The sequence below is a fragment of the Saimiri boliviensis genome, chromosome 1 (assembly GCF_048565385.1).
Source record: "Saimiri boliviensis isolate mSaiBol1 chromosome 1, mSaiBol1.pri, whole genome shotgun sequence".
Taxonomy (NCBI): Eukaryota; Metazoa; Chordata; class Mammalia; order Primates; family Cebidae; genus Saimiri; species Saimiri boliviensis.
The window spans coordinates 155,502,762-155,515,339 of record NC_133449.1 but is presented as its reverse complement, the minus strand read 5'-3'; the positions used below and the strand labels follow the sequence as shown (position 1 = coordinate 155,515,339).

The window sequence follows — 12,578 nt, the reverse complement described above, 5'->3', positions numbered from 1 at the left end:
GCCCCTCTCGCGAGCACCTCTGTCCCCTTTAGGTCCCTCATATGCCGCTCCTCCAACTGTGTCCCTCGGCGTCCCCGCCCGCGTCTCTACTTCTGTCTGTCCCCGACTGTGTTCCTCTGTTCCTGGAGTCTAGCCCTCGGTCCAGCCAGGCCTCTGCTCTCCATCCCTTCCCGGGACCGGAGACTCGGCGGCCCGGTTCCCAGTCCTCGCCGGGGTAACTCTTTCCTCTTCCACTTTCTCTACTTTGAACCCATCCCAGCAGAGTCCAGGAAGTAGCCTGGCGCCGGAGACTGGCGGCGGTGACACCCAATGGGACGCGCCAGCGGCAGCGGCGGCCCCGCCCAGAGAGCAAATGCGGCCAATGGCCGCGTGAAGGCGGGACTTCCGCTGTCCCGCGGAGGGCGGGGGGAGCGAACTGTTGTGGTGCGGCGCGTTCGGCTGGCGGCGGCCAGGCGGCCCAGGGGCTGCCGCGGGACTCGGGGAGCAGCCCAGTGGCTGCAGGGGTGGAGTGGGCCGGACGAGCCGCGGGGCCCGGGCGCCGCGGGTTCGAGGCCGGGCCCCGCGCGAGGAGGCCGCGCCACCCCGGGGGAGCTGCCCGGCAGCGAGTTTGCCCCGCAGCCGAAAGAAGGCGGGAGCCGGCGGGGGCCTTCGAAACCCCCTGGCAACGTGGGCCCGGAGTCCTTGGGGAGCGGCTGCTTCCCGGGACGCTCTCCCGGACGCCCCTGCGGCAGGGTTACGGTTCTGGGCCCCCGGCAGAAGGCGCCTCCGGGTGACCCCCGGCGGGGCCCTGCGAGCCGTGGGAGCCGACCCCGGGGCCTCGAGCGGGGAGGAAGGGGGCTTCCGGAGGCGGAGGGCCGGGGGCCGAGGGAGCCGGGCCTCTCGGTCGCGGGGCAGCGCAGCGCCCGGGCTGGAGACGGACTCTGGGACCCTCGGGTGCGGGGGTCTCAGCGACCTGCCCCGCGGCGAGCGCGGCTGCGGAGTGGCCTACCGGGGACCCTCCCCCAGAGGAACCGGCCCGGGGCAGGGAGATGAACGGCTTCAGCACGGAGGAGGACAGCCGCGAAGGGCCCCCCGCCGCCCCCGCCGCCGCCCCGGGCTACGGCCAGAGCTGCTGCCTCATCGAGGACGGCGAGCGCTGCGTCCGGCCCGCGGGCAACGCCTCCTTCAGCAAGAGGGTCCAGAAGAGCATCTCGCAGAAGAAACTCAAGCTGGACATCGACAAGAGCGTGAGTCCGCCCCCGCCCGGGTCTGGGCCCCGGCGCCCCCACCCTCTCCGGCCGCTGCCGCGGGCTGCGGGCTAGACTCCCTGGGCACTCCCCGCCTTGGGCCTCGCCGCCCCGGGTCTGCAGAACTGAGGAGTTGGACTCGGCATTTCAAAGGCCGCTCCGGTGCTGACATGCTCTGACTGTGATTCTGCCGGGATCGGGAGGATGGGGGCGGGGGCTTCGGGACTCCTGCTGCCTGGGAAGATTCGACAGCAGTTTCCAACTTGTTTTATTGGTTTAGATTTTATAGCTGGGAGATGTGGGTTAATTTTGTTGGCCCTTGAAGGAGCAAGAGTCGGAGAAGGGGTGAAGACACCCGGCTCTTTTCCAACTTCTCTCTCCTTCTAGGAACCCTGTTATTCCTTCAGACAGAGAAAGGTGGCAGATACTTCCCTGGCTCCCGCAGCCTCGGCATCTGCAGAGTGTCACCGAGCTAGCTGCTTCGCAGGCAGCTGTGGGAATGGGTTTTTCTAGGATGTGGCAGAAATAAGGCCAAGGCCAGGTCTTGGGAAATGGCTCTTGCAGTCGATTTGACTGGAGGGGGAAGAAAAGACATCAATTTTCTTAGTGGTAGTTTCTTTTGAAGTAAGGGGGTGGAGATTTAAATTTAAATAGAATTGCCCTGCTCTTTGTGCCTTATTATAGGAAACTTCTTCTGTGTGATTTCTCCACTTCTAGTTAACAGTTCTGAAGCTGTGCCTATTGTCAACCAATTAAGAACTTTTTAGTTTGGCATCTGTTGCTGCAAGCCTTAAGTGATTGATTCATGATTAGGAACTGGAAATGAATTAAGGGGGTATTTAATATTCAGGCAGACTAAGAGCTTAGGTGGTTAACATCCATTCTCTTTTAGAATCAAAATTTTTCCACACTTGGAGGAAATCAGAGACTGCTTGTTAAACTGAAAAGGAGTGCACGTTTCCTCTCTGATTTTAGGGTTGAAACAGGCCCCGAGATAGAAGTGAGGGTGTCCGATACACACGGCACCTAAGAGGCTGGTTAATTTCTTAAACATATTATCTGATTTACGTCCAAGCCCTATACGTAACTCTTCATTAAGTCTCCACTAAATACAAAATCTCCCCTGTCCCTTTTTTTTGGAGACAAAGTCTCACTCTGTTGCCCACACTAGAGTGCAGTGGCAAGATCTCAGCTCACTGCAACCTCCACCTCACAAATTAAAGCAATTCTCCTGTCCCAGCCTCCTGAAAAGCAGGGATTACAGGCATTTGCCACCATACCTGGCTAATTTTTTTATTTTTAGTGGAGATGGGGTTTTGCCATGCTGGACGGGCTAACCTTGAACTCCTGACCTCAAATGATCCACCCTCATAGGCCTCCCAAAGTGCTGGGATTACAGATGTGAGCCACTGTGCCTAGCCCCCTGTCCTTTGTTCAGACTCTTCCCTCCTACCCCATTTTAAGTTAATCGTTATAGTACATTTGCAGCTCTTGCATGGACAGGTGCTATTTTTAAGTGGTTGGGAGAAAGTTAATGACTTTTCTTACTACAGCTCTCTATCAATGAATGCATGAATGGTGATTACCTAAGAACAAACATGGAGCTAGACACCAAGGTGGTCCCTCATTAGGTCACATGATGAGGTGAAATACGGCAATGAATTCATCCTCTTCCTAACACTGGCTACCTTCTGTGTAGGTTCTTAGAAGTAAGCTGCTTTACTTGAGCAGCTTATAATAATATTTTCCAAGAAATAGAATCTTCCATCCCTTTTAGACCACTAGATCCCTTCCCATCTGGATGATTTTGCTACTGCAACTGGGGCTCCTTGTATTTACCCATTGACTCTACTAGAAAACCTGTGTTGAGCTATGCTGATCATTTCACACACACCGTCTAGAAGAAAGGCAGCCCGAGCCTAGCACTAGTGTTCCCAAAAGTAATACTTCTGAAGGAGTCAGGTTTCCAGGTGGAATCACTCACAATTTGTTTTAAGGTGGTGTGAAGTCATTATTTCTGAAAGGGATTTTGTTTTTCACAGGCTTGGGCAGGAATTCAATTCCAAGTAACTGCTGTGTTAAAAGAATTTTTAGCTGTTGCAGAAAGTGAAGGAAAAAAAAAAAACCACTAGAGCCTTTGCTACCACTCTCCTGCCCCCACCCCACTCCCAAAGGCCACTGAGCTCTGAAATTTCTGAAAACCAATATGTACTTGAACATGGTTAAGGAGAATATGATTATTTATCTTGTAAGAGAGTCTAGCAGAGAACCTTCATAAATAACAGCACCAAGAATTCAACTCGGGCTGTTTAACTCATGTTATGTAGAGTTTGGCAGTGTTCTGTGATCTATTAAAATATTAATATACCTCCAGTTAACATATCCCTGCTTTTTTTTTTTTTCTGGAGAAAAATGAAAGTTGAGAATAGTATAAAGGAAAATGCTGGGGTAGGAAGAGACATGTACTCGGGGGCAGAAGGCCTGGGTGACCTTCACCAGGTTATTTCGTCACTCTGGATGGCTTCATTTTACCCGTCTAGAAAATGGGATCGGGGTCAATGGGATTCCACTAGTGATTGCTAAGTTCTTTTACAGCTAAGATTCCATTCTATTGTCCTGATCTGAAATCTCCCAGCCAAAGCTTTCGGAAGCCACCTATTCTCCCTGTTCTGTTATAAAGTTTGTTACTGTGAACTTGAGCAGTTGATCTGAGTGGACAGCTTCCTCTCAGGGATGCAGAATGTGCTTTGCTGTGCTTTCTTCCTGGAGAAAAGCATGTCCAGTAGTATATACATCAGCTAGGTGGGATTCTTTGGGACAGTGGCATGTGCTGTGTTTGAAAGTCCTTTGACAGAGTTCAATCTGGCAAAGCCATCCCAATTTGTAATCATGTAAATGGTGGCTTTCATTAGCCTAAGCCACTTTTAGATATAGGGGACTGCCTATATTGGCGCATCAGCATTTCTTGAGTACCTGTTGTCTGCAAGACACCATCACGGTATAAACTTAAAAGTACTCATGACTCACTAATCCAGCCACATTGAAAGTGATCATTCATCTGAATAAATAAATAAACAATTTTCATTATTTTCTCCATGAAAAGGTCTGAATTAGTTGATGCTGATTTCCTGCCAGCTTACTTTTATCTTTAAGGATTTAAGGAATAAACTCAAATTCAGAGTCTCTGCAGAACATTTGTGCAACAGCTGTTTCAGTATCAACAACCCCAATCCATTTACCGGGCATTCAGTTTCTGTAAGGTTTTTCAGTGGTTCCTCCAGCTAGCCCTGGAGGATTCTTCATGTTTTAGCCGCTGTCGCCATCTTCACTTACTAGTGTGCCTCCAGCTTGCATTAGAAAATCTGTAGTATCCACCTTCTTTATGTGGTTCTACCTTGTAAGAATTTCCACATCTTTTTCCACATTTCTTTGTGGATCAGATGTGAGGTAATGCAAGAATTATGACACATGGAAACAAAGTTTTTCAGAGAGTTGTTATCCTACAAAAGTAGCTATTATCAGTATAAAAATAGGGTGTCCCAAATACATCGCCACAGTCCCTTCTTTCCTGCTTTCCTCCTCCCCAGGACAATGCATTCCAGCCTACTGTAAGTTCATGACTCCTGCAGGCCTTCTGATAATGTCACATCACTCCCTGCTTCCTTGAGGGACTCTTTCTTATCTAAAGGAAAGTCCAAGCTGTTCTCATGTCCTCCCCCACCCCTAGATGCCTCACTTTTTCCTAATCTTTTACATGTCACCCAACTGACACTGTGTACCCTGGGCCTCTCCACTCATTCTTTCTGTCATCCTCATTGGAAACTCTAAATCTTGGCTCTCCTACCCATCTGGAATGCTTCCTGTCTGCCTAAAGTCCTCTTTTTCAGTCAGGGCCCTTCACCCGGAACATCTCTGTTGCAGGGATCTCTTCCTTTGCCGAATCATTTACGGTCTTCATGATACAGTGGAGGCTTGGCGTATGATACACCGCCAAGTGTAATGTTAGCATCCACTTTGTGTTCTTTTGCTACTCAGTAGTGAGCTTCTGGGAATTATCGCCTACATCTTCCATCTATCTCTCCAGTGCCTTCCAGTGGAAGAAAGCCCACAATTTAACAGATACCTGTTGCTGTTTCCAAGGAATTGGCCAACTCTGACTTTGATTTTCTTTCCATTAGGTAAGACACCTGTATATCTGTGATTTTCACAAAAATTTCATCCAGAGTGTCCGAAATAAAAGGAAGAGGAAGACAAGTGATGATGGTGGAGATTCTCCCGAGCACGACACTGACATTCCTGAGGTAAAGGTCGAAGAAATCAGTTTGCAGAAGCTGGAAGAATGGATTCTAATCTGATCCTCACCTCTGACCTGGGTCTACTTTTTGTGTTAAGAAGTAATTTTAGTCCCCTTTGTTTGGCTGTGGATTCTTATCTGAAAAGTGAATTACAGTAATAGGGAATCTGAGAGCTAAAAGCTTGGACACCAATTGGTCAGACTGCTCCATCATTTTACAGACAGGCATACAGAGCTGTGGGCATGTATATAGTTTGGAGGCTCTAGTTTAGGGCCCTTTCCAGTAGACCACGTTGCCTTTCTGCAAGACACCCCTGACCAGTGCGTAAATACAACCACAGTGTCACCTTTTGTTGAAACCCTGTTTGCCTGTAGAGAGTGTGTAATGGTTCGGGAGAAGTCTCTTCCCTTCTTTTTTCTGCTCTGTGAAATGCAGGTGTAAGTCGTCAGTTCATACCAACTCTGATTTTCTCTCACTGATTTCTTGACACCTAGTCCAGACTGTTCGCAAGGATCCATTTCAAAGTTGGTTAAACTGGACCTGGTTTTCTCAACCCTAGCACTGTTGACATTTGGGGCCAAATAATTTTTGTTGTGGGGACTGTCCTCTGCATTGTAGGATATTTAACAGCATGTCTCAGCAGCATCCCCTCATGGGATTCTACCTATCACCCTGAGTCATGATAATCAAAACGTATTTCCAGACATTGCCACACATCCTTTGCAAGACAAAATCGTCCTATGTTGAGAACCACTGCGCTAGACCATGAGAACTAGGCTTCTAAAACCGGAAGGCTGCATTCCCTTCAGGTGCCGGTGTCTATTAAGTGAGGATTCAGGAAAGAATATTGGATTTTCTTTCTACTAAATTGTTTTCACTCAAGACTCAGCAAAAGAAGAACCGTTTATAGTGTACATTGAATATTTGACACATGAATATTTCATAAGGCAACCGCCTGTTAGCACTCAGAGTGAAAATGACTGTGTAGGAATAGAAAGAGTAGGCGGGCCTTTGTCTGCAGATGTGGAGGAAACCTTTGAAAATCTGGCCCTTTCCCTCTGCCCCTCCCTGTGTCCCCTTTTCCAACATTGGTTTACAAAATCTTTGCTGTTGCCTTTAGCATCGTTGTTATTTTATAAAGAAAGGGATGTATTCGATTTCTAAATGGTTTTCACAAAAAAAAAAAAAAAAAAAAAAAAAGGTTTTGAGGAATGTTTTGAAAAGAATGAAGGACTTTGGCCCCTCATATTGATCATTCATTTTGTTTTTAAGTGCTCTCCACCTGCCTGAAGCAAGAACAGCTCTTTTAGAGGCAGGTAAAGGCAGCCCAACTTTCTGGGCCTTCAATTTTTCATGACTATGCAGCTTTCCTGTCTTCCTTTGTTAGAAAAAAAAGGGGGGGTCCCTTCCCCTCTGTTATCAAGTCATCTGCAAAGATCCCAACCCTAACCTGCTGGTTTGCATATTCACTACAGTAGCTTTTGAACTTTCTCTGGAGGGAGGTTAAGGATTCTAACACCTGAAGGCTGGGCCTAGGAAAGAGCTGTCTGAGGATTACAGTTCTTCCCACTGCCCTCATTTGTGCCCCTCTATCCAGTCACTGCCTTGTTCTGGCCTGTCTCTTTCCAGGATATCTCTGGTTTTGCCTTTACTCTCCATCTTTGGTGTCCCTTCTAGCATCACTGCCCCTCCAAAGCTCATCCTCTTCTTTGCGTTCTGATTGTTGCTATAGCATCTCCCTTTGCATCCCCTCATCAGTCTTCCCAACCACCACCACCAGAACCATCCTGCACTATCACCCTCCACCCTCTGTGATAGCTCCTTCTGTTTTTTTAGACATGCTACCATCCAGTCTCACCTTTTAAACCCATCTCAGTTGCCTGTGACCCCCTGGCCCATCTGTGCCTCTTCCAGCTGCCTGTGCTCTGATTTTCTCCCTCATTCCCTACCCTGTTTCTCAGTGCCTTACCAGACCCTGCCCCTCTTTAGCTTAGCTTCACCTTCACCAGTTTTGTGAGATCAGCCCACCCCAGCCAGTTCCACTGTTACTTTTGCCCTCCTAGCCAGTTACTAGTCCTTAATAGACCATTTCTAAGACCTCTTTTGTAGCCCTCCCCATCCTCACCCCTACCAAGTGTAGTGCTAGGCACATAGTGGGCTCTTGGTAAGTCCTGGTTGGTCAGGTAATAGATAACATTTTTCTCCTCTTCTTCGTAGGTCGATCTGTTCCAGCTGCAGGTGAATACCCTACGACGTTATAAACGACACTACAAGTTGCAGACCAGACCGGGCTTCAATAAGGCCCAGTTAGCAGAAGTAGGTAGACAAAATTGCCCTCTAAAAAGAGCCAGCATTGTGCTGCTTCTGATGGTAACCCTGATTCTCCCTTACTGTGTGTGTCTGCTAAGTGTAATCTCCAGAATTCTGGAAGCAACTCGGTATTCCTCTTTGGCACAATTTAGAACCCCACAGCTTTAAACCTGCGAAGGCCTCAGTTCCAGAAAAGAAACCATGGCAGAGAAAGAGGAAAGGGCTTGCTTAAAATCACACAGCAGGCCGGGCATGGTGGCTCACACCTGTAATCCCAGTACTTTGGGAGGCCAAGGCAGGTGGATCACAAGGTCAGACAGACTTTGTGCAGTCACACAGTCTAGGGTCACTGCAGCCCCAAACTCCCAAGTGATCCTTCCCACCTCAGCCTCTAGATTAGCTTAGACCACAGGTGCATACCACCATACCCAGCTAATTTTGTTTATTTTTGTAGAGATGAGGTCTCACTGTGTTGCCCAAATGATTCTCTTGGGCTTAGGCGATCCTCCCACCTCAGCCTCCCAAAGTGTTGGGATTACAGGCGTGAGCCGCTGTGCATGGCTTAGGAAGATTCTTTATAGATATGATCATTTTTGCACGTCAGATGTGTCAGATTAATCATTCCAAAACCTTCCTGATGTTCTGCAAGAGCTATTTTTCTTTTTTTTCTTTGATTTCCCCTTGGTGTTGGTAATGAAAGTATTTTAATGAATGGCACCCAAGAAAGTCTTCTCCTGCCCTGGGTTCTTAACACAGTCTGAAGTAGGGGAAATGCTCCATTGGCCACTTTTAAAATACATGAACAGCCTGGCTTGACAATTCCATCCTTGGCATTTGTACAGGTATTCTCTCATCCCTCTTTTCTTTCTTCATCACTCTTTTCTTAATGTATTTTTCTGCCTATTACTGTTGAAAAGTTGGAAAATGGAGAAAAGAAAAATATAATTCTATTATCCAGAGATAACCACTCTTTATGTGTAGTAGTCTGTCATCTTTTACCTGTTTCAACTACCTTGATCCATTGAGATTTCCTGAAAGGCTCCCAGCCCGTTTCATTTTTGGTTTTTCCTGTAGAGGTTTCTTGCTCAGCTGTCACTTAAACAACTTCTTCAACAGTGTCCAGATGACAAAGAGGAGGTCACAAGCCTCTTCTGCTTCAAGATAACATCACCCATTTGCTGGTGTTCTCCCTAGTGGAAGGGAAAGAATGAAGTGGGGCAAGAGGAGACCTGGATTCTCATTACTTACAGAATGAAGTATTAGGAATATGTAGTAAATGATGCATTTTCCTTCAAATCCAGTGTGTCTTTCAAGAGGCAATTATGTACTATTTAGAGGAATTTAGGGGTTCAGATACCTCTGTTCAATTTGCTCAGTTGGCTCTTCATTTAACACAATTTTTTTTAAAGACCAGAGTCTTGCTCTGTCTCCCAGGCTGGAGTGCAGTGGCGTGATCTCAACTTACCGCAACTCCGTCTCCTAGGTTCAAGTGATTCTCCCGCTTCAGCCTCCCAAGTGGCGGGGATTACAGGTGCCTGCCACCACACCCAGCTAATTTTTGTATTTTTAGTAGAGACGGGTTTCATCATGTTGGCCAGGCTGGTCTTAGACTCCTGACCTTGGGTGATCTGCCTGCCTTGGCCTCCCAAAGTGCTGGGATTACAGGTGTGAGCCACCACGCCTGACCTAACACAATTTTTATGTTTTTGAGACAGTCTCACTCTGTCACCTAAGCTGGAGTGCAGTAGCGCAATCACAGCTCACTGCAGCTTCAACCTTCTGGGCTCAAATGATCCTGTTACCTCAGCCTCCTAAGTAGCTGGGACCACAGGTACAAGCTACGAAACCTGGCTAATTTTTTTTTTTTTTTTTTTTTTTGTAGCGATGAGTTCTCCACTAAGTTGCCCAGGGTGCTCTCAAACTCTTTGCCTCAACTCATCCTCCCGCCTTAACTTCCAAAGCATTGAGATTACAGGTGTGAGCCACCATGCCTGCCTGACAATTTTTAAGAGACACATTTCTGCCCACTTTCAAGGCCTTAGGGATTTGGTAGCAGCCAGCCAACCAGTGCAGTCCCCATCTCTCCTCCATGAGTATGATCATGAAATCATGCCATGACAGGTGGTTGGCTGCCACTGAAATAGAAGTGCACCTTGGAAGAGTTGTGGGTTAAAAAGCCACTTTCGGATCCTGGAAATTAAACCACCTACATCCCTGGGGAGGAAAGGCAAAGGGCATTCTGAGTTCTGCACACGGCAGCAAGTTCTGTAGCAGTTGTAATTCCCACCACAGCATGCAAGCAACTCCCTGTTTGCTTTATCCGATGTAGAATTTGCAGTGTGATTTATGCATGGTTTAAGGAACTTTGGTTTTTCCCCCCTCCCCACGCATAGACTGTGAGTCGACACTTCAGGAACATACCTGTGAATGAAAAAGAGACCCTTGCCTACTTCATCTACATGGTGAAGAGTAACAAGAGTAGACTGGACCAGAAATCGGAGGGAGGCAAGCAGCTTGAGTGAGGATGAAGCACATCTTAAAGGAATGAAGTGTAATGCTTGATGCACAGGTGATAATCTGCTACATTTAAGCCCATAAAGACTGTTAAATATTATTGTAAATAAAAAAGTTTGAATGATGGATACTGTAAATCTTTTTGGTCAGGAGGATTATATTCTCATGATTTAGCATGTGTATAGAAAGACTGTCTTTTAAAATAACTGGACTAAGAAAACAGGATCATTAAAAGAATTAAAAACTATGTTATTTCAGCATTCAGCAAAGCATTAAGTCAATTCTACTGGAAATGTCTTTGGTAATCACCTTATCCACCAGGCTGCCACGTGTGAGCCGTAGCTTGGAATAGCAGCAAAGTGCAATTGACAGTGGAAGTGCATGAGCAGACAGAAGTCTGGACTTGCATGCTGCCCGCTGGCGATAGAGCTATCCCGCCAGCTTCGTTGCAAGCTTTGTCGTTTATCAGCAGATCAGCTTGACACTGGTCCCCCTCTCACCCTGTGCCTTGTACACAGGCACTCAATCAGTATGTATTGGCTAATTGAGCTGTCACTAACAGTGCCAGCCTTGTAACGTCTGCTTCACACCTCATTGCTGAGACCTCTGCCATTTCTGTTGCTCACCACCTCACTGCTAGAACGTGGAGGAAACCCTGATGCACCGACAGGGATTTCAGGACAGTTGCATGTGCAAAACTGTATTTGTTGAGGTTCCAGAAACAGTGATGTAGAGACCCTCACAGAAGATGTGGTCCCTTATGTACCCCACTGTGCTTCACTCTTTGGGGTACAGTTGGATATTAGGACTTCAGCCAAGCAATAAATGCATTGACACACTGACATTTAGTGGTTTTTGGCAAGTGTTTTCAGAAGTATTCATCCTAAGTTCACAACCACCATGCAAGCTGCCAGGGGCCATGTGATTCCCGCCCGAAAGTCCAGCTTAGGATTGAAAGTCTGGCTGGCCTTGACTCCCTGGGCTCTGGTCATCAGCAAATCATGAGTTTGGGCAACAAAGGTCAATTCCATCTGATGCTCATTTTTGTGAACAATTTGCCTCCATCCCTCTTAGGGAGAAAGATTGCTAAAATAATTTTTGGAAATACCTAATTTGTTGTTCAAAAAGTTGAACTGCTCAAGCTGATTATATCAGAGCCAAAGTATCCTGTGAAAACAAAGCTTTATATCCAAAAACATGTTTTTGCAAAATTCTCTAAATCAGTGTAAAGGAGGACAAGAGGGTGTGAGGTAGGAGGGTGGGAGAAAGAGAAGAAAAGGATTTAGATTCCAATTTATGACCGTCTTGACATATGGTCAAAGGTGTCATTTTCCTAGTCAGTTTCAATTCTGAGTTATTTCTTAAGCCTTAAATAATAAAAAGAACAATGGACACCCTGGCCTGGCAGAGAGTTTCACAGATGGCTTAATCTGAGCACCACCTCAGTCAGAACTAAACCCCTTACTGAGCACGGTGGCAGAGTGTCCAAAGGTCTCAGTTCTGTGTAGCAGAGTACCATGCTTTCTGTGGAATAGGGACAGGGTCACCACTCCCACCAAAATGCAGCATATTCCATTGCAGCAAAGCTTTTGTGTTCAAAATGCATGTCAAGCAGATTGCAGCCTTTTAAATTAAATATGTATAAATGAGTGTATATAGAATATGCTCTGGACTGGAGAGGATCCTATTTTGGTGTGCCTCCTGGCTGTGGATGGCATGTTCCAGTGCTCTGTGAGTGTTTTCAGTCATTCATATTCACTGTGTGCTTGGAGATTCTCTCCCCACTTACAGCTGAAGGATGTTGATACAGGTATCAAGAAGACTCCAGGGGCTAGAGTTGAGGGGCACATGGGGCCTGCAGGTTAAGGCGTCATTAACTTGCTTCATGGAAGTGTCCATGTCTTAATGAGTAAAAAAGTGTATTTTTCTGATATGTAAACCAGAATTGTGAGCATGTAGGTCACATCCCTATTTCTTTAGCAGCAAATCTGTTTTCCCAGTTGAGAGAGACAATAGCTTCTGCACAAGAATATGTGGTGGTAGGATCCATCTGTTCAAGCATGTCTGAAAGAATCTTTGTTCCAAATCTAAACCTGGGGAAATATTTCACCTTCAGCCAGATGCCGTGTTGTTGTCTTTCCTCTAAGGAGAGGTGCTTGTGGAAAGTGGAGGTTGTGGTCATCCTTTCAACCTTTTAAAACACTTCAGGTAAGAGAAAAGACAAAATTATTTG

At 46.9% G+C, this 12,578-nt stretch overlaps 1 protein-coding gene across 1 annotated transcript; it reads left to right on the top strand.

Annotated features, from left to right (window-relative positions):
- The first annotated feature begins 420 nt into the window (after positions 1 to 420).
- SAP30L (SAP30 like) lies at positions 421 to 11,187 on the top strand. The gene is made up of 4 exons (XM_010344588.3): positions 421 to 1,226; positions 5,405 to 5,527; positions 7,739 to 7,837; positions 10,225 to 11,187. Exons 1-4 carry the CDS (start codon positions 1,029 to 1,031, stop codon positions 10,351 to 10,353), a joined length of 549 nt encoding a protein of 182 aa, XP_010342890.1. The 5' UTR covers positions 421 to 1,028; the 3' UTR covers positions 10,354 to 11,187.
- The last annotated feature ends 1,391 nt before the right edge of the window (positions 11,188 to 12,578 follow it).